This window comes from Lynx canadensis, chromosome D1 (genome assembly GCF_007474595.2).
Source record: "Lynx canadensis isolate LIC74 chromosome D1, mLynCan4.pri.v2, whole genome shotgun sequence".
Taxonomy (NCBI): Eukaryota; Metazoa; Chordata; class Mammalia; order Carnivora; family Felidae; genus Lynx; species Lynx canadensis.
The window spans coordinates 73579160-73605706 of NC_044312.2; the positions used below are offsets into that span (position 1 = coordinate 73579160).

A 26547-nucleotide genomic window follows, 5' to 3' on the forward strand; every position below is an offset into this window, starting at 1 on the left:
ATCCCACTCAGACCAATCAGCGGCTGCCGGAGGGGCGGGGGCTGTCGCCAAGGCAGCGAGGAGGCGGGAGAGCGCGGTCAGTGAGGTATAGAGCGAAAAATCGCGGGCGGGGGGCTGGAGAGACAGGTTTGTGCACTGCGTCCATTCAGCAGGCGGAGCCTTGCACGCCGAGATCCGGCGAGGTAAGGCCGGTGGCCCGAGGTGGGTGCGGATCCGCAAGGCTGGAGGCTGGAGCGGATCCGCAAGGCTGGAGGCTGGAGCGGGTCCTGAGATAGGTAGGGCTCAGGTTTTCGCCTGCCTTACGCTGCAGTGAGAATGGAGAGGGGGAGCAGCATAGTGGGTGGGCAAGGGTGGAGGGGCGCTTCCAGTTGCATCCCGAGGCGTAGGGTCCCTTTCTCCACTCCACTAGCTGCAGGGCACCCAAGCTTTCTTTGGGGTAGATGAGGGTGACAGTCTCTTGGCGGGAAGCAGGCGTGGGTGAGTGCAGGACAGAGATTCAGAAGGGGTCCACCCCACCTTGGCAGGTTGATGCGCGAGGGAGGTGCCCACTGGTAAGGGGGTGTACCCATCAGCTCCCTGCTTATGCTCATCATTCCCCGCGCGGTCGAGCAAAACTAGGCCGGCGAATCCTGCTGTTCTGCCGGCCTGTTAAGCCGGCAACCCTTGACACTTAGGAGAGAAAGTTCAAGTCAGTTGTGGTATTGTTTTCCCTTATGTGACAAACCTTTGGTGTGAGATGAGATCTTTCGGTTTCTGAAATGGTACTTCCTTGTTGTGTTTCCTAAATGGTAACTTAGCAAGCAAATGGAGTTATTGTGGTTTGTGGTGGCAAATGGCCTTGGTTGGCAATTATTTTACAATATCCAGGTATTTTACAATATGGAGACAGAAAGAGAGAGAGAGTGGGGGAGTGAGAAAGTATGAACATGAACCTTTGAACTATTATTCTGATTTCTGGGAGACAGAACCTCTTGAGATTTTCAGAGTGTTCACTAAACTCCTAAATTGGATAATGTACATTTACACAAGTGAATAAGTAAGTGCTCCCATGTAAGCCTTTTATTAAGGCTATTAAATCCATGGATGAATATGAACGAATATCAAATCACTTACTATTATCTTGGTTTAAAAAAGGGGAGGGTGAAAGGGGGAGGTTAAATGCAAGTATTTCTGATAGCCCATTTTGTCTGAAGGAGTTTCTGGACTTTCTCTAAAGAATTGAAAAAATTGCCTAGACAATTGCTTTATGGAATTTGTTAAAAGTAGTATGGCTAATGGATTTGGATCTGATATGCACATATTTCTGACAGTTCTGTTTGAAGGAGATTCTGGACTTCCCCTTGATGAGACAGTTGCTTTAAGGAATTTGTTAAAAGTAGTATGACTAGTGGTATAGTAGATTTGGATCCTAAAACTAATGGCTTCTTTTATGATCTATTTAAAATTTTTGTTTCTTAAGGCCTTCCCTGGTGAATTCTGTTGAATAATTAGAGTCAGGCAATATCCAGATTCTCGCATCTTGTCCCTTATGGAAATTACCTCAGGATTCATCCTGATTAAAGCTGAATGTGAGTTCTTGTTTTATAAAACTTGATCAGCAAGTTCAACAAATGCTGAGCAAACAAATGCCTCAACAAATATTCCTCAGTTAATAGGGCCCAAAATTTTAAAAAAATGGAAATTTAGAATTAGAAATCTCAAATAATATTACTGTTGTCATTGGGGTGAACGTGGGAACTTCTGTTTCTCATCTTGTTCTTTAAACTCCCCATGATCTGGGGCATCTGGGTGGCTCAGTCAGTTAAGCATCTGACTTCGGATCAGGTCATGATCTCATGATTTGTGAGTTCAAGGCCCACATCAGGCTCACTGCTATCAGTGCAAAGCCTGCTTCAGATTCCCCCCCCCCACCCTCTTCCCCTGCTTGAGTTCTCTCAAAAAAATAAACATTAAAAAAAACCAAAAAACTCTCCATGATCAGTCTCACTTTCTAGTGATGAATTCATATCTGTCTCCTGTGGTTACTCATGCTGTTCTCTTCCAGCTGTCTTAATTAATTTACCCATCTTGCAAGGACCAAGTCCTGGGTGTGTTTACCTTATTCTGCTCTCTGGAGGTACTTACTGTTCGTATCACACATTTTGTTTACTTCGTTCAGCATGCTTTTTGTCAAGTTGGTTTGTGCTCTGTAAATACCAGTTAAAATGAAATGCACAGTGAAAGCAATGAGGGTACCTTTTAAAACACCAGCTATTGATTATCGTCACTAATATACACTATCAGCATGATCAATACCAGTGTCTTTGTGTTTTAGGATATGTTGTGTATCTCTGTAGACATATCAACTTAATTTTGTTAGAATAATATTTAAGTTGCTTTCAGCTTTCTAAGGGCCCTTTTGATGACTGAGGGAAATACCTTTTAAGTATTGGGTAGCTGGAGGAATCAAGTGTAGGATTTTAAAATGTGTTGAAAATAATCCTTAAAATAGTCTTTGAAGTATTGTGGGTAATTGAGTTGACTATATTTGGTATGATAGATGATTAACTTTTTCTAAATAACTGAAAGTCTAGAAGGGGGAAGTTTGTTATTTTTATGTTTGATACTTGCAATTAGTTTGTAGACTTTAAAAAACAGGCTCCTAACAATTTCAAGTAATTTAAGGAAAAACCACATTCATTTATTGATTTTCAATCCAAAGTTAAAAAAAAAAAAACAAAAACCATGAAATGGTGAAAGTTATATTTGATTAGAATTTGATGGCCAGATTCCAATCCTGGCTCTGTGAAATCATTTTGGCCAGGTCAGTTAGCTTCCTTATGCTTTATAACTTTTTATAAAAGTTTGGTCTGAACCAAACCACCTCTGAGATCATTTCTGGTCCCAGAATTGTCTGAGTTAAAAATTTTTAAAGCAACCTAACGGAAATTGAGATAGCCGTTGCATGCTTTTGTTTTTAGCAGAGTTTTTTAAAAATTAAAAAAAAATTAATTTGGCAGAGCTTTTTGGCATGTTGTATTTAAGTTATCTGAAGTGCAGTATACATGAATAATGGAGACATTGTAATTTTAATAAATTTTTTTATTGAGAGATACAGGTGAGAAACAGTATCTACTTTCATTAAGTAGGCCTATTATCAAGGATACTGTAACCAATTAAGGTTGAAAAAAGAGGCAGTATAATGGTTTCCTTGGTTGGTGTCCTTTTCCACAGATATGAGCATCAGACCATTAATATCTATACTAATGTCTTGATACATGGAAAGGCGTGGAAAGGTTGGAGTCCAGCTCAGCTGGTCATACATCTGATACTTTACTTTGAATCTCACTATCCTGTTGACTCTCATTTGAAAAAAAATTTTAAAGTATTTATTTATTTATTTTGAGAGAGAGAGAGAGAGAGTGCACATACACACAAGGTGGGAGGGGCAGAGAGGAAGAGAGAGAATCCCAAGCAGGCTCTGCAGTGTCAGCGCAGAGCCAGACATGGGGCTCAAACTCACAAACCCTGAGGTCATGTCCTGAGCCAAAACTAAGAGCCTATCCTTTAACCGCCTAAGCCACTCAGGTGCCCTGCCCCAATTTTTTAAAGGTTTATTCATTTATTTTTGAGAGAGAGAGTGGGAGTCAGTGAGGGGCAGAGAGAGAGATGGAAAGAGAGAATCCCTCGAGGGGCAGAGAGAGGGAGAAAGAGAGGAAGAGTGAGTGAGGGAGAGACAGAGAATCCCACGCAGACTCCACACTGTTAGCATGGAGCCCGAAGCAGGGCTTGAGCTCACCTGAAGTGGGGCTCGAGCTCACCCAAAGCGGGGCTCAAAGTCACAGACCATGAAATCATGACCTAAGCTAAAGTCGGATGCTTAACGGACTGAGCCAATAAGTAATCTCTATGCTCAACATGGGGCTCGAACTCATGACTCCAAGATCAAGAGTCACATACTCCACGGACTTAGCCAGTCAGGTATCCCAATATCTATACTAATGTCTTTTTTTTTTTTTTAGCTGTTTATTCTTTTTTGTGAGACAGAGACAGAGTGCAAGTGGGAGAAGGGCAGAGAAAGAGGGAGACGCCAAATCCGAAGCAGGCTCCAGGCTCTGAGCTGTCAGCACAGAACCCAATGCAGGGCTCAAACTCACGAAGGGCGAGATCATGATCTGAGCTGAAGTCAGATGTTTAACAAGCTGAGCCACCCATTAGCCCCTATACTAATGTCTTTTATTTTTTATTTTTATTTTTGAGAAAGAGACAGAGTGTGAGTGGGGCAGGAGCAGAGCGAGAGGGAGACACAGAATCTGAAGCAGGCTCCAGGCTCTGAGCTGTCAGCACAGAGCCTATGCGGGACTTGAACTCACAAACCGTGAAATCGTGACCTGAGCTGAAGTCAGACGCTTACCGACTGGGCCACCCAGGCGCCCCACTAATGTCTTGATACATGAAAGGGGTTGGAGTCCAGCTCTGTTGGTCATACATCCCATACTTTATTTTGAATCTTGCTTTCCTGCTAACTCATTTTTAAAGGGAAAAATAGAGTTGAGTACCAGGGTACTGGTCTCCCTCATCACTGCTGCCATTGAGAAATTCTCAGAAGCCATTTATTTTTCTCTACCCCACTCCTCTTCACTGTTAGAATTATGATATTGACAGCAAGAAGACTGTGTAACAATGGTTTCCTGGCTAAGGACAGTGCCTTGGAAAAAGAAACCTGGAACTCTTCTTTTAATCCCAGGGAGGAAGAAATTGTATTCCTCTTTTGTTGGATGTACTGTTTTCATTGGCCTACAGCTGCATCAGGACTTTGGTTATGGTAATGCTTAGAGGAGAGTTCTAAAGCGGCCTTTCCAGAAATGACACTTAAAGGTTGTATGTCAAACTGGTTTATTGCTTTTTAAGTTCTATAACTTTGGGTGTTTACATAACAGATTTTCATTATATATAGAGCTGTTTCATTTTCAAAGACACGAAGGGTATTAATATTTATGGAGCATTTACTATTGCCATGTATTGTGCTAATTACCTTGTATTCATTCTTATCTTCATCCAATGAAAAACTTATGAAGCAGTATTAGTTCAGTTTATAGGTAGGAAAATTAAGAATCAGAGAGGCAAATAGCTTGCCGGTAAATGGGGAATGGTAAGGATTCAATCTGTTGTTTGTTTATTTTTGACCATGCTGTGTTAATAGAAGTCGTATCCCTTTCCAACATATAACATGCATATGACCACTCTCATGCTTAGATGATTGTATCTTGATATACCATAAAAAGAAAGAAATACATGTCTTCTTAAGATTTGAAGATATTTTATTTGCTTATTTTCTTTATAGACTGTTTAAAAGTAATTCATTTTGTTCACCAGTGAGTGTGCACGTGAGCCAACCACCCTGAATTTTACAGGTAGTGGGGTTTCAAAAAAGAAGATTTAAGCTATTTTGCTTTATTACAGATCACTGTGACTAAGACTGGGACGAAGGTTAGTTTTTTAAAGTGATGGTAAGGGTAAAGAAAGATTCTAGTTAAGGATTTTAAGAAAAAATTCAGTTAAGGATTTAATGGGAAAACTGACTCTATATTGTGAAGTTTCATTGCTGAGGAAAATAGGCTTTTAGTCTAAATTCTTATTTACAAGAAATACGGTAAAGCCTTGGTATAATAAATTAATATCTTTGCTTATTGTGGTCTTTGATTCTATTTATTTAATATTTCTCTTTCCCCTCCCCACTGGATTATATATTTTGGTCTCCTTACACATCATAAAAATTTAGTACTTTTCTTTTCACAGGATGTGACAAATATATAATATCATATGCCATTACCACTGTAATAAGGCTAAATTTATGTTAAAAATACTGTTTTTCTTTCTTTCTTTCTCTCTCTCTCTCTCTTTTTTTTTTTTTTTTTTTTTTACATTTAGAACCTGTTGAGTCAGTTTTTAGTGAAAAGCATTGACCTAGGAGCCAAGAACCATTTCTTCACTAATTTGATACTGTCCAAATCATCTTACCTCTCTGGATCTCAGTTGCCTGATCTGTAAAAAGGAGATAAAAATTCTTTATCTCTCTGAAGGTAAGCGATCGGTTAAGAGAGCAAAAATAAAAACAGATAGGCACAAAGTTGAGTAATTCTTTTGTTAGTAATGCTTCAGTTTCCCTTTATTTCTGTTCTAGAATAATTGACCCCAATAAACAAAATAATCAAGGGACTTACGTGTATAAAAATTACCTATTTTTCCCTTTTTTATTCTTTTAATTCAAGTAAAATGAACATAAAGTATTATATTAGTTTCAGGTATGTAATATAATGATTCAGCAATTCTATGCATTAGTCAGTCATCATCAGTGTAAGTGTACTTTTAATCCCCTTCACCTATTTTTTCCTATCCTCCCATCCACCTCCCCTCTGGAAACCACCAGTTTGTTCTCTATAGTGAAGAGTCTTTTTTTGTTTGTCTCTTTTTTCTTTGTTCATTTGTTTTGTTTCTTAAATTCTGCATATGAGTAAAATCATATGGTATTTGTCTTTCTCTGACTGATTTCTCTTAGCATTATACTCTCTAGGTCTATCCATGTTGTTGCAAATGGCAAGATTTCATTTTTTTTTATGGCTGACTAATATTCCAGTATATCCATTCATCAAAGGATGGACACTTGGGTGGCTTCTATATCTTGGTTGTCATAAATAATGCTGCAGTGAACAGAAGGGAGCTTATATCTTTTCGGATTAGTGGTTTCATACTCTTTGGGTAAATAGCCAGCAGTGGAATTACTGGGCCATATGATAATTTTATTTTTAATTTTTTAAAAATAATTTATTGTCAAGTTAGCTAACATACAGTGTATACAGTGTAGTCTTGGCTTCGTGAGTATTTTAAACTTTTTTGAGGAACAACCACACTGTTTTCCATAGTGCCTGCACCAGCTTGCATTCTCACCAATAGTGAATGAGGGTTCCTTTTTCTCCACATCCTTGCTGACATTTATTATTTCTTGTGTTTTTTATTTTAGCCATTCTGAGAGGTATGAAGTAATATCTCATTATTGTTTTGATTTGCATTTCCTTGATGCTCATTGATGTTGAGCATCTTTTCATGTGTCTGTTGGCCATTTCTATATCTTCTTTGGAAAAATGCCTGTTGAGGTCCTCTGCCTATTTTTTTTATTGGATCATTACTATTATTTTTGGTGTTGAGTTGTAGAAGTATTTATTTATTTATTTATTTATTTATTTATTTATTTATAGCACGAGCTGGGAAGGGGCAGAGGGAGAGGGAGAGAGAGAATCTTAAGCAGGCTCTTTGCTCAATATGGATCTCACAACTGTGAGATCATGACCTGAGCTGAAATCAAGAGTTGGATGCTTATCTAACTGAGCCACGCAGGAGCCCCACAAATACTATTTTAATGCCTTTAAAGATGTTTTAATTAACAAAAAAAGGGTCATGCTATGCATTGTTTTATAAACAGCTTTTTTTGAGTTGCAATTGTTTATTTGATAGGCTACCTTCTACACTAGATTGAAAGGCCTACAAGGGTAAGGGCCATGTCTATCTTGTTTTATCTTGTTATCTAGCATATCTGGTACATAGTGGACACTTAATAAATAGTTGCTAAATAAATATGTACAATAGATTATAGAATATATGCTTCAATACAATTTATTTATTAAAAAAAATTTTTTTTTTTACGTTTATTTATTTTTGAGACAGAGAGAGACAGAGCATGAACAGGGGAGGGGCAGAGAGAGAGGGAGACACAGAATCTGAAACAGGCTCCAGGCTCTGAGCTGTCAGCACAGACCCCGACACGGGGCTTGAGCTCACGGACCGTGAGATCATGACCTAAGCCGAAGTCGGACGCTTAACCTTAAGATCAAGCCACCGAGGCGCCCCTGCTTCAATACAATTTAAAAGAAGAGTAAAAGAGGAGGGTTGTGAGAGGGAGAAAAAGGTAGATGAAAGGTAGATGAAGGAGGAAAAAGGTAGATGAAGAAAAGGTAGATGAAGGAGAGATAAGAGAGGGAGAAAAAGGTGGATGAAGGAGGAAGAAGGTAGATGAAGGAGGAATTCCTATTATAAGGCAAGAGAAACAAGCTATTCTGTTTTCTGTACTCTCCACTCGTCTTACCCATGACCATTCTTTCTAACCATTTCCAGGATATCTCCCTGCAATCAAACAGGAAACTCTCTCTCTCTCTCTCTCTCTCTCTCTCTCTCTCTCTCTCTCTCACATACACACACACACACACACACACACACACACACACAGACCCCAAGTAAACTTGATCTGGATAACTACCGGTAGGCATTAATAGTTAAAAAATCCACCTCTGTATGTGAATGGGAATTTTGATTTATCAGAGATAGGAGAAGAGAGATAAGCTTCCTTTTAGGACTTGGAAATTTAGGGAAATTATTATTATTTTTTTTATCTACTAAATGCTAGAAGAGGTTTCAGAATGCTGCTTACTTTGTAATTTTGCCCAAGGCTCCGATGCCCTTGTGCACAGTGGTTTCCATGCAGTCTGAATGGAGATCATGGACTGATTTGGAATTTCAGATCATTTGACATTACAGCATATATTATCTGCCTGTTCTGGTTCAATCAGTCTACTGTTTCAGCAGAGTTCTGCCCAGGTCTCTTCTTTAGATATCTTTTCTTCTTACGGAAGAAGAGGGTGATAAAGAAAAGGAGGCCATTCTTACTGCCCAGATATTGGAAGAAAAGTAGGTTAGTTTCCCCATCTTCCTTTTGCCTCTCCTTATACCTCGTCTCTCCTCATTTTGTATGGGCATTTGCATGTTATTGAGTTTATGAAAATCTGTAAGTCTGTATCTGACACATTTGACATGATCTTGGTATTTAAAGAAATTTTTGTGTCATTACTTTTCTACTTGAGGTGCTAGAACATTTTCCATTTCTTTTGTTGTGATGACAGTTGACATTCTTGAGGACTTATTAAGAAGTAAATGTTTTAACAGAAAAAAAGGCAAGCAAAAGAACAAACTCTTAACTCTAGAGGACAAACTGGTGGTTACCAGAGAGGAGGTGGGTGCGGGGATGAGTGAAATAGGTAAAGAGGATTAAGAGTACACTTATCAGGATGAGCACTGAGTAATGCATAGAATTGTTGAACCAATACATTGTAGTCCTGAAACTAATAAAACATGGTTACATATACTGGAATTAAAAAAATATATTTTTTAAAAAGAAGTGAATGTTTTCATTACTAAGTTAGGACATTAGTAAGTTAATTGTCCTAATTACTTCTGGAATAAACACTAAAAGATTAGAAACTGTTAGAGGGAGAAAGTATTTTCTATTTTTAAAAAAGTTAAAAGAAATTAAAAAAAAATATTTATTTATTTTTGAAAGAGAGACAGACCACGAGCAGGGGAGGAACCGAGAGAGGGAGCACAGAATCTGAAGCAGGCTCTAGGCTTTGAGCTGTCAGCACAGAGCCCGACCCAAGTGGGGCTCGAATTCATGAACCACGAGATCATGACCTGAGCCGAAGTCAGATGCTTAAACTGACTGAACCACCCAGGCACCCCTAGTTTAAAAAAAAATTTAATGTTAATTTTTATTTTTGAGAGAGAGAACACAAGTGACAGAGGTGCAGAGAGAGAAAGGGACAGAGGATCCGAAGTGGGATCTGTGCTGACAGATTATTGGTGCCCCAATAATTTGCATTTCTAACAAACTTCGAGGTGGTACTGGTGCTGCTGGCCCAGGGGTCACACTTTGAGAACCACTGCTTAAAAACAGTCAGAAGCTTTGGAGTCAGTTGGTCCCAGGCCCAAACTCTGGCTATATGACTTACTCCTGTGTGACCCAGATCAGGTTTTTAAACTGATATGTCTCAGTTTCCTGTACTTTAAAATGGGGATAATATTTATTTCACAGAGTCTTTGTAAGAATTAATTATTTAATATAAGAAAAAGTTTAGTATACTGCTTGGTACATAGTAAACACTCAATTGGTGGTTTCTGTTGTTATTTGTAATGAGTCTGGGACCCAATTTAAAGTTAGTAAGCCATGAATTCAGTTAATATTTTAGGGTAGATACCCAGAGACTTCTTGTTACTTTATCACTTTGAGATGTTGAGATGTGCGTGCACACACACACACACACACACACACACACCACTTTCACGTGTACAAACATGCTCCTCTCTTGACTTGCCTTCTCATTTATGGCAGATCTGACAGGACAGTGAGAGAAGAGACAAACTGTAAAAGGAAATCCACTTCCAAGATTCAATAACTGTAATTTATTTTTATTAATCTCAGGCTTCTCTTGTGTAAAAGTGGATGCTATTTTTAAAAAGCATATTTCAAAATATGTGACATAGCTGCCAATTGCTGATACAGGACTGCTTATAGATTTCCCTGTGTGTGTGTGCTGTATGGTAGAAGGAGGAGAGTCTAAGGGACATTGGAGTTACTGCAGGGTGGAGGGGAGGAGTCTATGTGAAAGATTCTTCTAAACTCTGGGTTGACCATATCAAGGGATAGTCACGGTTCCTGATGAGGCCTGCAAAATGAAGTTACAGAGGTATATCACTCATCTGACTCTCTGCATGCACATTATAGAAAGACTATTCAAATAATGTTAGTGCTTATTCATTTTCCAACTATATGTGTATCATGTTAGGAGCCATGGAGACCTGATTCAGCTTTAGAAGCTGTGTAGAAGACATCAAAATTGACTTGAGCAGTTTAAGTCACAATTTGGGCTTTTTGGCCATGACTGCCCTTAAAACTATTATCCTTTTTTTTTAATGTTTATTTATTTATTTAAAAAATTTTTAATGTTTATTTTTGACAGAGAGAGAGAGACAGAGCACGAGTGGGGGAGGGGCAGAGAGAGAGGGAGATACAGAATCCGAAGCAGGCTCCAGGCTCTGAGCTGTCAGCACAGAGCCCGATGCGGGGCTTGAACTCACAGACCGCAAGATCGTGACCTGAGCCGAATTCGGACACTCAACCGACTGAGCCACCCAGGCGCCCAAAGTTTATTTATTTTTGAGAGAGAGAGACAGAGCGCGAGTGGGGGAGGGGTAGAGAGAGGGAGACACAGAATCCAAAGCAGGCCCTAGGCTCTGAGCTGTCAGCACAGAGCCTGATGTGGACCTGGAACTCACGAACCATGAGATCATGACCTGAACCAAAGTCAGACATTCAACCTAGTGAGCCACCCAGGCGCCCCACAACTATTATCCTTTTTAATGGTCATTTGGCCAGCCTATTTGCAGGGGCCCATGGGACTTGCAAAGGTAACAGAAGTTAGAATTCAGATTTTTTAAAAAAACAACTAACTCAATGATACTTAATTTTTTAAAAAAGGTACAGATACAGCTAATAAATACATGAAGAGATGCTTAATATTATTAGCCAATGAAATGGAAATCAAAATGAGATGCCACTTCACACCTAGTAGGTTGGCTATAATAAAAAAGACAGACAATAACACGTGTTGGTGAGGATATGGAAACACTGAAAGTCTCATCTATTGCTGGTGGAAATGTAAATTGGTGCTATGGAAAATAATTTAGCAGTTCCTCAAAAACTTAAACATAGAGTCACCAAATTGACCCAGCAATTCCATTCCTTGATATATAACCAGAAGAATTGGAAACATGTTAACACGATAACTTGGACACAAATGTTCATAGTAGCATTATTCAAACTAGCCAAAAAATGTAGAAACAACCCAAATGTCTATCAACTCATGAATTGTTAAAATACGGCCTATACAAATGCTATACGAAAGAATGCAGTACTGATTCGTGTTACGTGATTGGACCTTGAAAATATAGTGCTAAATAAAAAAAGCCAGATGCAAAAGGCCACACATCGTATGATTCCATACATGGGAAGTGTCTAGACTAGGAAAATCTATACAGACCGAAAGTAGATCAATGGTTGCCAGGTGCTGGGAGAATGAAGGAATGGCAAGTGACTGCTAATAGGTACCAGGTTCTTTTTGGAATGATGAAAGTGTTCTAAAAAATTAGATAGTGGTGATAATTGCACAACCGTATGAATATACTATAAACCTCTGAACTGTATAATTTAAAAGAGGAAGTTTTGTGGCATGTAAATTATATCTCAAAAACCAAAACCAAAAACAAAACATACACCTGTAATGGGCATGAAGCATGAATGAGAAATAAACCTTGTTTGTCATAAAAAAAATAATGGTGGGAAGAGTAGATGATTCATGATGGGAACATATTCTGTGGAGAAACAAGTCATCCTTCTATTAAAGATTCATAGTGCATAGTAAGCCATCACAGGTTCTGAAAGTCTTGCAAAGACAAAAACTTATTTAGCTTCATTGAGCCAACATCTCCCAAACATTTCATCCTGAAAAACATTTACTCACAATGATCATGTTGAGGAACTAGTCTCCTAGAGAAGAATCAATCTTGGGCTTGAGCATACGTATGTAGAAATTACCCAGAAAGTTTGTTAAAAAAGGTTCTGGCTCCCACCCTAGAGCTTCTGATTCTAGAGGTCTTGGGGACAGCCTGAGAATCAAGCTCCCATGAGATTTGGTCCTTCAGGTTTGAGAACTAAACGTAGATTAGCATCTTTACAGAATAAACAAATCCTGTACCTTAACTGGGCGAATTTTATGGCATGAGAATTATATCTCAATAAAGATGCTAAAAAATTTTGATATATTAGAAATAGCACTAAAATGTGAGTTCTAGTAATTTTGTTAATGCAAGACAATGCTCCATGAGTGAATTGTTTTAATTAAAATTTTCTTCATCTGTAAAATGAGTCACTGCCTTATCTATTATCTAGGGTTGTGGTAAAAATGAGAGGCAGTGTGCTCTTTTCCAAATTGTGTTCTATGGATAAAAACATGTGACTTCAGGGGCGCCTGGGTGGCTCAGTTGGTTAAGCCTCCGACTTAGGCTCAGGTCATGATCTTGTGGTTTACAGGTTCAAGCCCTGCGTCGGGCTCTGTGCTGACCGCTTAGAGCCTGGAGCCTTCTTCGGATTCTGTGTCTCCCTCTCTCTGCCCCTCCCCCCTCATGCTCTGTCTCTCTCTCCTTCAAAAATAAATAAACATAAAAAAAAAATTAAACAAAAAACAAAAACATGTGACTTAAAAAAAGGTCCATAGCCAGCTAAGTTTGGGAGATTCTGAGTTAAATGATGCATATTCTATATGTACGGTCAGACTGTTATATTTGACTTGGACCCTAACATGAATCTATATGTATAAAATCAATTAAATATGCAATTTTTATTCATTCTCATTTTTGTAGTAGATCCTCCAGAGCTACTAAGATCCTTATGGAGTAGAAACTGTTTGAATAAACAAAGTTTGAATAATATTGTGGGAATATTAATAGTTGCTGCTTGCTTGTTTCAAGCTTGATATTTTATTGACCTATTTATTTGAAAGATTATTGTCCAAAAAGAATTTTTATCAAATTACTACTGGCTATGGTAAAATAATGTTTATAAGGTTAAGAAAATAGTTGTCTGGGTTTTTTTTGTGTGTTTTTTTTTTTGTTTTGTTTTGTTTTGTTTTTTTAGCGTTTATTTATTTTTGAGACCGAGAGAGACAGAGCGTGAATGGGGGAGGGTCAGAGAGAGAGGGAGACACAGAATCGGAAACAAGTTCCAGGATCTGAGCTGTCAGCACAGAGCCCGACGCGGGGCTCAAACTCACCGACCGCAAGATCATGACCTGAGCTGAAGTCAGACCCTTAACCAACTGAGCCACCCAGGCGCCCCAATAGTTGTCTGTTTTAATCAACTTATATTTATAGAGCAACTTATTTTCAAAATTAGATCGAAGCTAAATTAAATATATCTAGAAACAATTTTAGCTCCCTATTATTTTAATAAAAAAATACAGTTTTTCCTTACTTCTCCCTTTCTTAAATTTGGGCTATTTGCTTTTAAAGATTTTGAGAACCTTATTATCATCTTTATTTGAAGCTTTTATAATTAACTAAATGATTTCTTATAAGCAGTTTAAACTTTAAAGTTTTGATTACTTGTCTTTTTAATTTTGGTTGAAAAGCATTTCTCCCCTGATTTTATTTAGTGATCTGTTTAAAGTATTATTTTGGATAACTTATAATCTATTTTTAACATCTTTCTAGAATTATTTGGTTGTATTAAATTTCTTGAAATTGGATATGTTATTAACATGGCATTGGGAATGCATGTATATATAGTTTGAAGACATCTTTTCAAGACCTTACTATCTAAAATTATACCTTTATTTCAGATGAGGTGGAGGACTATCTTAATACAATATTGTTTTCTCTTGGTTACCTGTCTACTTTCTGCTCTTGAAGCTGTGCCTATAGACATAGACAAGACAAAAGTAAAAAATACTCAACCTGTGGACAGCGCAAAGATAGAACCACCAGTAAGTGAAATGATAAATATAACCTTATGGGAAGAATTTTAACTAAATGCTGCTAATATTTATTACTTATAAAACTGCATATTTAGGAACTATTTCTGAAATGGCAGTGAAAGAGTATTGGATAAGCATATGTTGTTTAATATTAGACAATGTTTATTTATGTAGGTCATATATTAAGTAATGCATAGGGGAATTAATCCTAATAATACATTTCCATGCTTTTTTTTTTTAAGTTTATTTATTTATTTTGAGAGAGAGAACCAGCAAGGGAGGGGCAGAGAGAGGGAGACAGAAGGTCTGAAGCAGCACAGAGCCTGATGTGGGGCTCGAACTCACAAACTGAGATTATGACCTGAGCTGAAGTCAGAGCTTAACTGACAGAGCCACCCAGGTGCCCAATCATAATACATTTCCAATGTAGAGCTCACCAGCCAAGCAAACATTGTATTATATTCAAAGGAGAGATAGTAATGAGGAAAGACAGGTGACAATGGGGTAAAACCAATAATATTATCAGTTAAGTCTTCATTGTCTAAGCCATATAGAAAATGTACCTTTATGTAACAATAAAACATTATATTGGTTCTGATATAAAATTTTTCATTTGAGAAGTATAGCTTTTTGACTTTGTCCAAGCTGTTAAAGTAGATACATCTCAATGCCATTTTGTTAGACTTTTTTTTTTTCATTTTTTTTATTTTTTAGGATTGAGATCTTTAGATGCAGGGAAGAAAAAACTTTCAGAAACATTATTGTTTGTTTCTTAATTTGAAGGATACTGGACTTTATTATGACGAATATCTTAAGCAAGTGATTGATGTGCTGGAAACAGATAATCATTTCAGAGAAAAGCTACAGAAAGCAGACATAGAGGAAATAAAGGTAAATGTAATTAAATAATTATTTAACAAACATTAAAGCATCTCAGACACTGACTTTAGTACTAGGAATACAAAGATGGACTCTTTCCAGGCTCTTAAAGAAATTAGAATTTATTATGAATAAATAATACGTAGAAAAAGATTAATAGGATGAATATATGATGGGAGTATAATATATTTTGGAGATGTAGAGCATGGACACATAATTCAGTATGAAGTGATGGAAGAAGGGGGGAAATCATTCTTCCTGATAATAGGAATCCTGCCAATAATTTCCTCGAATTGTCTTGAGAACAATCTTGTGTTTCCTTTGAAGAATTAATTTGCCGTGTGGAACTAATTTTCTGGGGTGAATAATATTTAACATAGAACTTTTAGTGTCTCTTACCTACTTCAGGTAGGGTTAAGAACATTTTTTGTGGATAACAGAACAGGTGGATAATGGGAAATATAATAGGGAGATAATCCTGGTTTGCTATAGGGAATACTTTTTTTTTTTTTTTAAGTGTGCTCCATACCCTATGTGGGGCAACTCACGACCCTGAGATCAAGAGTCATGTGCTTTACTAACTGATCCAGCCAGGCACCCCAATACAGGGAATACTTTTTTTTTTTTTAATTTTTTTTTTTAACGTTTATTTATTTTTGAGACAGAGAGAGACAGAGCATGAACGGGGGAGGGGCAGAGAGAGAGGGAGACACAGAATCGGAAACAGGCTCCAGGCTCTGAGCCATCAGCCCAGAGCCTGACGCGGGGCTCGAACTCACGGACCGCGAGATCGTGACCTGAGCTGAAGTCGGACGCTTAACCGACTGCGCCACCCAGGCGCCCCCAGGGAATACTTTTATAACTGTCTTCTTTTCATAGTCAATTCCTATTCCTTATTAAGGAAGGGAGAGACAAAATGAAGTAAGTTAAATAGTTATTCAGTGAAAAAGACAGAAGAATTAAAATAGACAATAAAACTCAAGTCAACAGGATCATTATAAATAGCTCAGCAAAGACTCTTTTCTCAGGAGAAAATGGGTGAAAAAAGTTAGAATTTGTCCTTTCCTTTTCAGCCAAGTATTTTGAAAGGGGAATCATACTACATTTCTTCACTTCCCAAGTATTGCTAACTGGAAAGATCGTGGCTTTGCCCACATCCCTCCACTGAATATACTTTCATGAAGGATGTCAGTTATTTCTTAATTGGCAAATACAGTAAACACTTTTTATTCCTATTCTTACTGGACTCCTTTATTTTATCTCAGTGGTGCTCAGATTTTAGGGCTTGTTGAAACACAGATTTCTCGGCCCCCACCTATAGGCTTTCTGATTCAGTAAGTCTAGAACTTGCATTTCCTAAAGTTCCCAGTTGGCGTTGGGGACTACACTTTGAGAACCATTGTTTTATGTAATAATGATGACCGATCTCTCCTTGAGCATACTGCTTTGTGTTTCATAACAGCACATTCTCTTGGTTCTCCTTCTTACTCTCTGAACATTATTTCTTGGTCTTCCTTGGGGGGGGTGGGCGGAAGGGGTTCATTTTTTTTTTTTTTTTTAATCTTCCTCAGCAGGCCCCGTTGATTCAGTCCTAAAAGGTTTATCTGCCTGATTGCTAGATTTGCAGTTTGTGATTGCAAATGCATTTATAAACAAGAGAAAGTAAACTACTAGCTATTTTGTTTCTTAAATTTTGGAACATGTATCTAATTATTCATCTATGAGAAAAGTAATCAAAGGACACAATGTAAAAAAGGTGAATTTTGAAAAGTTATTTATATATGGAATTACTAAAGCTTAATGTGGCCATGTTACTTTAAAAAATTACTTTATTGAAATATAATTTACATACCTTAAAACTTTCCCCTTGAAAGCATATAATTCAGTGGGTGCTAGTGTATCTACATGCAACCATTACCGATATCTCCTTTTAAACAATTTCATTTCCCCTCAAAAGAAACTCTATATCCGTTAAGCCATCACTCTTCTTTCCCCCCCTCTTCTCCACTTTTGACAACCATTAATCTACTTTCTATCTCTATGCATTTGTCTATTCTGGACATTCCACATAAATGGAATTATACAGTCTGTGGCCTTTTGTGTCTGGTTTCTTTGACTTAAGCATGTTTTCAAGGTTCATTGTATTGTAGCTTATATAGGTACATTTATTTCTTTTTACAGCTGAACAGTGTTACTTCTACTTTTTATGCTAGTGTGAATAATGATGCTATGAACATTCAAGTGCAAGTTTTTATGTGAACATATGTTTCAATTCTTTAGATATATACCTACTAATGGAATTGCTGGGTCATATGGTAATTCTGTGTTTAACTTTTTGAGGAACTGCCAAATTGTTTTCTAAAGTGGCTGTACCATTTTACAATTCAAGTCACTTTTTGAGTTTCTCCTTTGTGCTTTAATTATGCTTTAAATTAATGTGGTTTTTATTTTTATCTTTTCTTTCTTTCTCCAAATTTTTATTTAAATTCCAGTTAGTTAACATACAGTGTAACATTAGTTTCAGGTGTAGAATTTTGTGATTTATCACTTACAACACCCAGTGCTCATCACAAGTGCCCTCCTTAATCCCCTCACATATTTAACCCATCCCCTCCACTCACCTCCCCTCTAGTAACCCTCAATTTGTTCTCTATGGTTAAGACTCTGTTTCCTGATTTGCCTCTCTTTTTCCCCCTACATTCATCTGTTTCGTTTCTTAAGTTCCACATATGAGTGAAATCATAAGGTATTTATCTTTCTCTGATTTATTTTGCTCTAGCTCTATCCACATTGTTGCAAATGGCAAGCTTTCATTCTTTCTGATGGTTGAGTTATATTCCATTGTATATATGAGCCACATCTTCTTTATCCATTCATCAGGTGATGGACACTTGGGTTATTTCCATAATTTGGCTATTGTTGATAATGCTGCTATAAACATCAGGGTATATGTGCCCCTTTGAATCAGCAATTTTGTATCCTTTGGATAAATACCTAGTAGTACAATTTCTGCATTGTGGAGTGTTCTATTTTTAACTTTTTGAGGAACTTCCATACTGTTTTCCAAAGTGCCTGCACCAATTTGCATTCCCACAAACATTGTAAGAGGGTCCCCTTTCTCCATATCCTCATCAACATCTCTTGTTTCCTGTGTTGTTAATTTTAGCCATTCTGACGGGTAGGTGGTATCTCATTGTGGTTTTGATTTGCATTTCCCTGCTGATGAGTAATGTTGAGCATCTTTTCATGTGTCTGTTAGCCATCTGGATGTCTTCTTTGGAAAAATGTCTGTTCATGTCTTCTGCCCATTTCTTAGCTGGATTATTTGTTCTTTGGGTGTTGAGTTTGATAAATTCTTTATATATTTTGGATACTAACTCTTTATCAGATATTTCATTTGCAAATATCTTCTTCCATTCCATACGCTGCCTTTTAGTTTTGTTGATTGTTTCCTTTGCTATGAAGAAGTTTTTATCTTGATGAAGTCCCTATAGTTCATTTTTGCTTTTGTTTCCCTTGCCTCCAGAGACGTGTCTAGTAAGAAGTTGCCATAGCCCGTGTTAAAGAGGTTGCTGCTGTTCTCCTGTAGGCTTTTGATGGTTTTCTGTCTCACATTTAGGTCTTTCATCCATTTTGAATTTATTTTTATGTATGTATACTACATCTTCTTTATCCATTCATCAGTTGATGGACATTTGGGCTCTTTTCATAATATATGGTTTTTAGATAATTTGATTTTAGAGTTACAAACTGAGTGTCTTCTGAGAGAAATTCTTTTTATAATATCAAATTTATCTAAATTAATTAGAATTATTTATCACTACTTTATCATAACCCAAATTTTAATATATTGTGTCTGGTCTAAAAATGGAATGTAATAAATAAAACTAATTTGTTAATTTTGTTAACAGAGTGGGAGGCTAAGCAAAGAATTGGATTTAGTAAGTCACCATGTGAGGACAAAACTTGATGAGCTGAAAAGGCAAGAAGTGGCAAGGTTACGAATGCTAATTAAAGCGAAATTGGATTCCCTTCAAGGTAAGTGCTAAAGAAAAAGTAGGAAACTTTCAGTATTTGGTTGTGGAGGTCAGCACATACCATGTTTTTCTTGTCAAAATTTAATGTTAGTATTGATTTGCCTTCTCTTAATTTTTTAAAATTTAATTTTTAAAATAGGTAATCCATTTACATCATTCAAAAATCAAAATGATTAGCCTTAAGTTATTATGTCAGTATAAAGGAAGAATGAAAGAAAAGTAATGAATTAAGCCACTAGCTTACAAGAAGAAGAATAGGGCAGCTGCGTGGCTCATTCGGTTGAGCCCCTGACTCTTGATTTTTGCTCAGGATGATCCCAGGGTGGTAGGATTGAGCCCTGAATCATGCTCTGCACTGAGCCTGGAGCCTGCTTGGGACTCTCTCTCTCTCTCTCTCTCTGTCTCTCTCTGTCTCTCGCTATCTCTCTCTCTCACCCTCTCCTTCTGCCCCTCTCCTCCACACTCTCCACACACTCTCTTTTTCTCAAAAAAAATTAAAAATTTTTTAGATTTGATTTTTTTTAGAGTAGTATAAGGTTCACAGCAAAGTTGAGGGGAAGGTGCAGAGATTTCCCAAATACCCCTAGCCCCCAAACATGTATAACCTCCTTTATTACTAACATCACCCATCATCCACCAGAGTGGTACATTTGTTATAACTGATAAACCTACATTGATACATTATAATCACCCAAAGTTCATAGTTTACATTAGAGTTCACTCTTGGTGTTGTGCATCTCTGGGTCTAGACAAAGCTATAATGACATGTATCTACCAATCTAGTATCATACAGAGTAGTTTTACTGCCCTAAAAATCCTCTGTCCTCTGCCTATTCATGTTCCCATATTCTTTTTTTTTTTTTTAATTTTTTTTTTCAACGTTTATTTATTTTTGGGACAGAGAGAGACAGAGCATGAACGGGGGAGGGGCAGAGAGAGAGGGAGACACAGAATCGGAAACAGGCTCCAGGCTCTGAGCCATCAGCCCAGAGCCTGACGCGGGGCTCGAACTCCCGGACCTCGAGATCGTGACCTGGCTGAAGTCGGAGGCTTAACCGACTGTGCCACCCAGGCGCCCCTCATGCTCCCATATTCTTTTAATTTTAGACGATGAGAAGATTAAATAGCTATGAAGTCGAATTTTTTAAATATGAAGATATCCAGAGATAAGAAAGTAGTCTCATAAAGCATATGACCGTCTTCATATCTACAGAAAAGGCCTTTGACAAAATTTAACACCCCTTCTTAATTGTAATAAAGTAATAAAATAGTAATCAATAGATACTTCTGTAACATGATCAGGGATGTCCAACTCAGCCACATCATACTGAGTAGGGAAATACAAGCATGTTTTCTAACTAAAATCAGGAACAAGACAATGATGCCCATTATCACCACTACTAATCAATATTGCATTGGAGGTACTAGCCAAAACAATTAACATAAATGAAAAAAAGTGGAGGTAAAGTAATTGAAAAGGAAGTGATAAAACCATTTCTGTTTGCAGGTGATATGATTATATATTGGAAACTAAAAGTAATTGATTAAAAAACTTAGCATAAACACCAGGAAAATTCAGCAAGGTCAACTGAATATACAGAAATCAATTTTTCATATGCAAATAACAGCCACTTATGAGATATAATGGAAGACTCCATTTCCCAATACCAACAAAGATAAACTACCTAGAATAAACCTATTAAGAAATATGTAAGACTTATACCAAAAGCTTTAAAATACTCCTGAAGGATGCAAAAGTAGACTTGAAAAAAATGAGAAGACATAACATCTTTTTGATACAAAGACTCAACATTATAAACAGGTCAGTTTTCCTTAGGTTAATTTATTAACTTAACATGACCCAAATAAAAATATATACTTTTTCCCCCTGGTACTAGCCAAGTTAATTTTAAAGTTCATATGAAAAAAGGAAACAAGCAAGATAAACTATATACCTCTGAAAAAGAAGAACAGTGAAGGACTTGAGAGATATATGAAGTCTTAAAACATATCACTAAGCCTCAGTCACTAGAACTGTATGGTTCTGGCATACAAGTAGGAAGACCAGTGGAACTGAATAGAAATTCCAGAGCACTGGATGTTATATAAGTAATGAGTCACTAAATTCTGTTCCTCAAACCATTATTACATTATATGTTGACTAAGTTGGATTTAAATAAAATTTAAAAAAATAATAAAAGAAATTCCAGAAATAAAAGTAACTACATTTAGAATTTAGTTTGATTAAAAGTGGTATTTTGGAATGCCTGGGTGGCTCAGTTGGTCGAGTATCCAACTTCGTCTCAGGTCATGATCTCATGGTTTGTGAGTTCGAGCCCTGCATGGGGCTCTCTGCTGTCAACCCAGATCTTGCTTCGGATCTTCTCTCTCTCTCTCTCTCTCTCTCTCTGTCCCTCCCCTGCTCACACTCTCTTTCTCAAAAATATATAAACATTAAAAAAGAAAGTAGTATCTCATTATTAGTTGGATAAAGATAGATTTTTAAAAAGAATAGTGTTGGGGCGCCTGGGTGGCTCAGTCGGTTAAGTGTCCCACTTCGGCTCAGGTCACGATCTCGCAGTCCGTGAGTTCGAGCCCCGCGTGGGGCTCTGGGCTGATGGCTCAGAGCCTGGAGCCTGCTTCCGATTCTGTGTCTCCCTCTCTCTCTGCCCCTCCCCCGTTCATGCTCTGTCTCTCTCTGTCTCAAAAATAAATAAACGTTAAAAAAAAAATTAAAAAAAAAAAAAGAATAGCGTTGCTACAATTGGATAGCCATTTGGGAAAAGGTACAATTCGATCTCTAGCTCATATACATCAGAATAAGTACAAATAAATCAAAGACTTCAGTGTAGAAAATAATACCATAAAAGTACTAAATGACAACATAGGTGAATTTCTTTATCTTGGAATGGCCTTTCTAATTATGAAACAAAATCAAGAGGTCAGATTTGACAAGTGGGAGACCCTTCAAGCTGGCTCCTGTGTCTTTGTGCCCCCATGGGTTGGTTATCTGGGTGGCTCATAGACATTAATAAACATCTGAAAATTTACTCATGGTGAATAGTAGTTCTTAAACTTTAGATTACGTAGGCATCACCTGGGAAGCTAGTTAAAAATGCAGATTACTGGGAGTACCTGGGTGGCTCAGTCGATTGAGCGTATAACTTTGGCTCAGGTCATGATCTCGTGGTTCAAGTCCGACACTGGACTCTCTGTTGTCAGCACAGAGTGTGCTTCAGGTCCTCTGTCCCTCTCTGTCCCTTCCCTGCTTGCACTCTGTTAAAAATAAAACCTTTAAAAAAATCTTTAAAAAATGTAGATTACTGGATTTTACCTCTAGATATTCTGAACCTGGGATGAGTAATATGTATTTTAAACATGTACTTCTGGTCAATGGATCATATTGGCGAAATGCTTGTGTAGAGCATTAAACTCCCTGCCAGTGAGTAGTTGTAGAAAACAAGTACCAAATACTCATTATCCTGGGATTAAGGATATCAATGAGAGGTAAATTGAACTTCAGGTGGTCAGACATAGAGGGTAATTCCATCCTTGAAGCCAGGCCTAAGGTGTTTTTTTTTTTTTTTTCATGTTTATTTATTTTTGAGAGGCAGAGACAGAGCATGAGCAGGGGAGGGGCAGAAAGAAAGGGAGACAGAATCGGGAGCAGCCTCCAGGCTCTGAGCTGTCAGCACAGAGCCTGACGCTGGGCTTGAACCCACAAACGGTGAGATCATGATCTGAGCCGAAGTCGGATGCTTAACCAACTGAGCCACCCAGGCGCCCTGAGGCCCAAGGTGTTTTGAGATTACGTTCTTCTTAGACAACCTCCATCCCCTCAATCTTGGCAGTGTTTTCTTTATTCTAAACAGGGGCTAAATTTCATTATCTAAAGAAAACGGTCTGATGCTTAGAAAACTTATGAATATTTTCTCATGGATTCAGAATTTTTGAATTAAAATTTTTAATAATTTGAAGAAAGACTTAAAGGGTCCTTTTTTTTTTTTTTGGTGTAATTTTTAAAGTAGGTACTACATTCACATTCATTAAAACCAGAAAGAGTAAGTATAAGCGTATAGCAAAAGTGCTCTGATATTTTTGTACTCTATCAGTTCTCACTGCCCTGAACATAATCCTTCTGTTTCTTCCTTCTTATATAAGCAAATAAAAATAAAGGCCTTTTTTTCCCTCTCTTTTTATGCAAAAGATAGCATGTGATATGCATTTTGCGCCCTGTGGGTTTCATTTAACAACATATTTTGGAGTTCTTTCTGTATTAGTGCATAGACACCATCTTCATTAAAAAAAAATTTTTTTTTACGCTGCATAGATTTCCATTATATGGATATACCATAATTTATTTAACTAGGCCTCTGGTAATGGGCATTTGGGTTATTTCTAGCAAATACTCTTGTACATATATCACTGCCTATCCATGTAAAATTATCTGTAGGATAAGTTCCCCATAGAGAAATTGTATACATGTGTGTGTGTTTGTAATTTTGATAGATATTGCTATCTCCACAGAGGTTGTGTCAGTACATACTCTTACCAGCAATAATTTTTCACATCCTTGCTAATAGTATGTATCTTCAAACTTTAAGGATTTTATCATTCTGGAGCACCTGGGTGGCTCAATCGGTTAAGTGTCCGACTCCTGGTTACAGCTCAGGTCATGATCTCACAGTTTGTGAGTCTGAGGTCCACATTGAACCCTGCATTGGGCTTTGTGCTGACAGTGCAGGGCCTGCTTGGGATTCTCTCTCTCCCTCTCTGTCTGCTCCTCCCCTGCTCATGCTCTCTCTCTCTCTCTCTCTCTCTCTCTCTCAAAATAAAAGTAAACAAAATTAAAAAAAGTTTTAGATGATATAATAGTACAGTTTTAATATGTATTTCTCCTGTTTTGAGTGAGGTTAAGCATCTTCTCATGTATTTCACTGTCTGGTCATATCCTTTAGGCCTGGGTCTTATAACAAATCTTTTCTTCATAAAGTAAAATTTGTACAGTGCCATACTAAGAATTCAGTGAAAGCTTAACTGAACTAAATTTAGCAGTTTCTTACTTTCTAGTATAACAAAATGTTCCAGGCTCATCTTGTACCTACCCTGCCCCAGCCCTGGAATGAGCCATTTATCTGAGGATTCCTCGTTCTTTTTAGTGGGAAATGATATTTCTTTTGGTCCCACAGACCAAAGATGGCACTAAGTGTGCTCATTGCTTCTGGAATATATTTTCTTCTTGGCATTTTCATCGGACAGAGGTAGGAAATATATGCATGTCTATATACATCAACATATACATGCACACACATTTTTGTATATATAAATGTATAAACATACACATGCATATGCCTGTAAAACACACATGTATATATACATATACATATTCATATTTTAGAAATAAATTCACACAGGACTAAGTCCCATCCATTTCCAGATTTCTTTCTCATATTCCATGATTCCATATTTGTACATTCCTTTTTCTAAGTGAGAACCCAGACATTTATTTATTTATTTGTTTGTTTTTAAATATAATTACTGATTTATTTATCTATTTTTAATATAATTTATCATCAAATTGGCTTCCATACAATACTCAGTGTTCATCCCAACAAGTGTCCTCCTCAATGCCCATCCCCCACTTTCCCCTCTACTCCATCCCCCATCAACCCTCATTTTGTTCTGTGTATTTAAGAGTGGAACCCAAACTTTTAACAAATCAACACATGTACCTATTTTGCTCAATTCTATTATCCAACTGAAATAGTCCAGACTCACTTTACCCACTCAACTGCAATAAACTGTAGCTTGTAAAAAAAACTATTCACAAAGAAAAACAATTGATATTTCTTTAAAAATAAGTCCTAATCTAAATGAATTTACCTGACTTAGATTTTTATTGTTCCATAAAGGATTCATTGGAGCAGCATACAAAAAATTCCTTCATAAAAATTTTAGAACAATTCTTTTTAGAGATTCTACTTAAGGGGCCTAGGTGGCTCCCTTGGTTAAGCATCTGACTGACGGTTTTGGCTCAGGTCATGATCTCATGGTTCATGTGTTCAAGCCCCACATTGGGCTCTGCACTGACAGTGTAGGCCTACCTGGAATTCTCTCTCCCTCTCTCTCTGCCCCTCCCCCACTCACATGCTCTGTCTCTCTCTTTCATAATAAATAAACTTAAAAAAAAATTCTACTTAGGTCTTTGATGAGGACAGTATATTAGAGTTTATCCAATTAAAAGTAGGAAATTTGGTAGTTTTCCAATAATAAAAAAGTTTTTACTGTAATTATACTGATAGTCAACTAGCCTTTCTAGAAATAATAATAAAGTGTACATATTACATTGTATTCCATTTTAGATTCAAGGACATTACTTTTGCCTACAATAACAATATGTACAATATTCTAAAAGAAAATATCAACACTTAATCTAAAATTTTGAATATTCTTATAAAATCCTATAGGAATAAATATGAATGTTTATTCTTATGTATCATTTATATCAGTGTTTCTAGCTTTTATTACTTTATTATTTACCGTTTTTTCATTTTCTTTCAGATACGGGCATAGACCATCATGCTCTTCTAAAACAATTTGATCACCTAAACCACCTGAATCCTGACAAGTTTGAATCTACAGATTTAGATATGCTAATCAAAGCGGTGAGAATAATTCCAAAAAATGTTGTCTTTGTTGTGCCTTTGAGGTTTTGTAATTTGATAAATAAATTCAATGAAGTGGTAATATAACTCTTATATACTCTATAGAGTATCTTTAAAGGGAGAGAGCTTAACCCCTATTACTATAGAAAATAATATGGACGTAACAATCTGTAACCCCTTGCCCACAGTTCCAAAGTCCAAAGCACTATTAAAGTTGAAACCTGGCTTGAATTATAGTAAGGCTATTTATAGTTTTTATTTAGTCTACTTCATTGAATATTCATAGACTTTGCTGAGGAGGTATTAATCTCTTTGATTATAGACTCTGCAAAGATATTCTATAATATGGCATATATGCCATATTCTCTTTCTAAAATCTAGAAAATTCTGAAACACATCTGAGCTCTGAGATTTTAGGTAAGAGTTTGTAGACCTCTTATGTTGTACTGTATGGAGTTATCAAACCAGATGTTGTAGCCTGGGTATTAGTTTAGTTAAGTGGTTAGAAACTGTTCTAGTTTTCTATACTGTACATATTTGATATAATTCCTTCCTTCTTTTTAAAATCAATTT

General features: G+C 37.0%; 1 protein-coding gene across 4 annotated transcripts in view; it reads left to right on the plus strand.

The window, feature by feature from the left end:
* The first annotated feature begins 92 nt into the window (after positions 1-92).
* The window catches only part of NUCB2 (nucleobindin 2), a 36837-nt gene continuing 10382 nt past the window's right edge, over positions 93-26547 (plus strand). Inside the window, exons 1-6 of one of the 4 annotated variants that reach the window (XM_030332227.1) lie at positions 93-182; positions 5911-6062; positions 14259-14402; positions 15177-15284; positions 19184-19310; positions 25871-25974. In XM_030332227.1, coding sequence (XP_030188087.1) covers positions 14259-14402; positions 15177-15284; positions 19184-19310; positions 25871-25974 — 483 coding nt within the window. In that variant the 5' untranslated portion in view covers positions 93-182; positions 5911-6062. Of the gene's footprint in view, positions 183-228; positions 276-5910; positions 6063-14258; positions 14403-15107; positions 15285-19183; positions 19311-25870; positions 25975-26547 lie in introns of those variants that run through there. The other 3 variants (XM_030332228.1, XM_030332229.1, XM_030332230.1) reach the window with 3 other exon arrangements.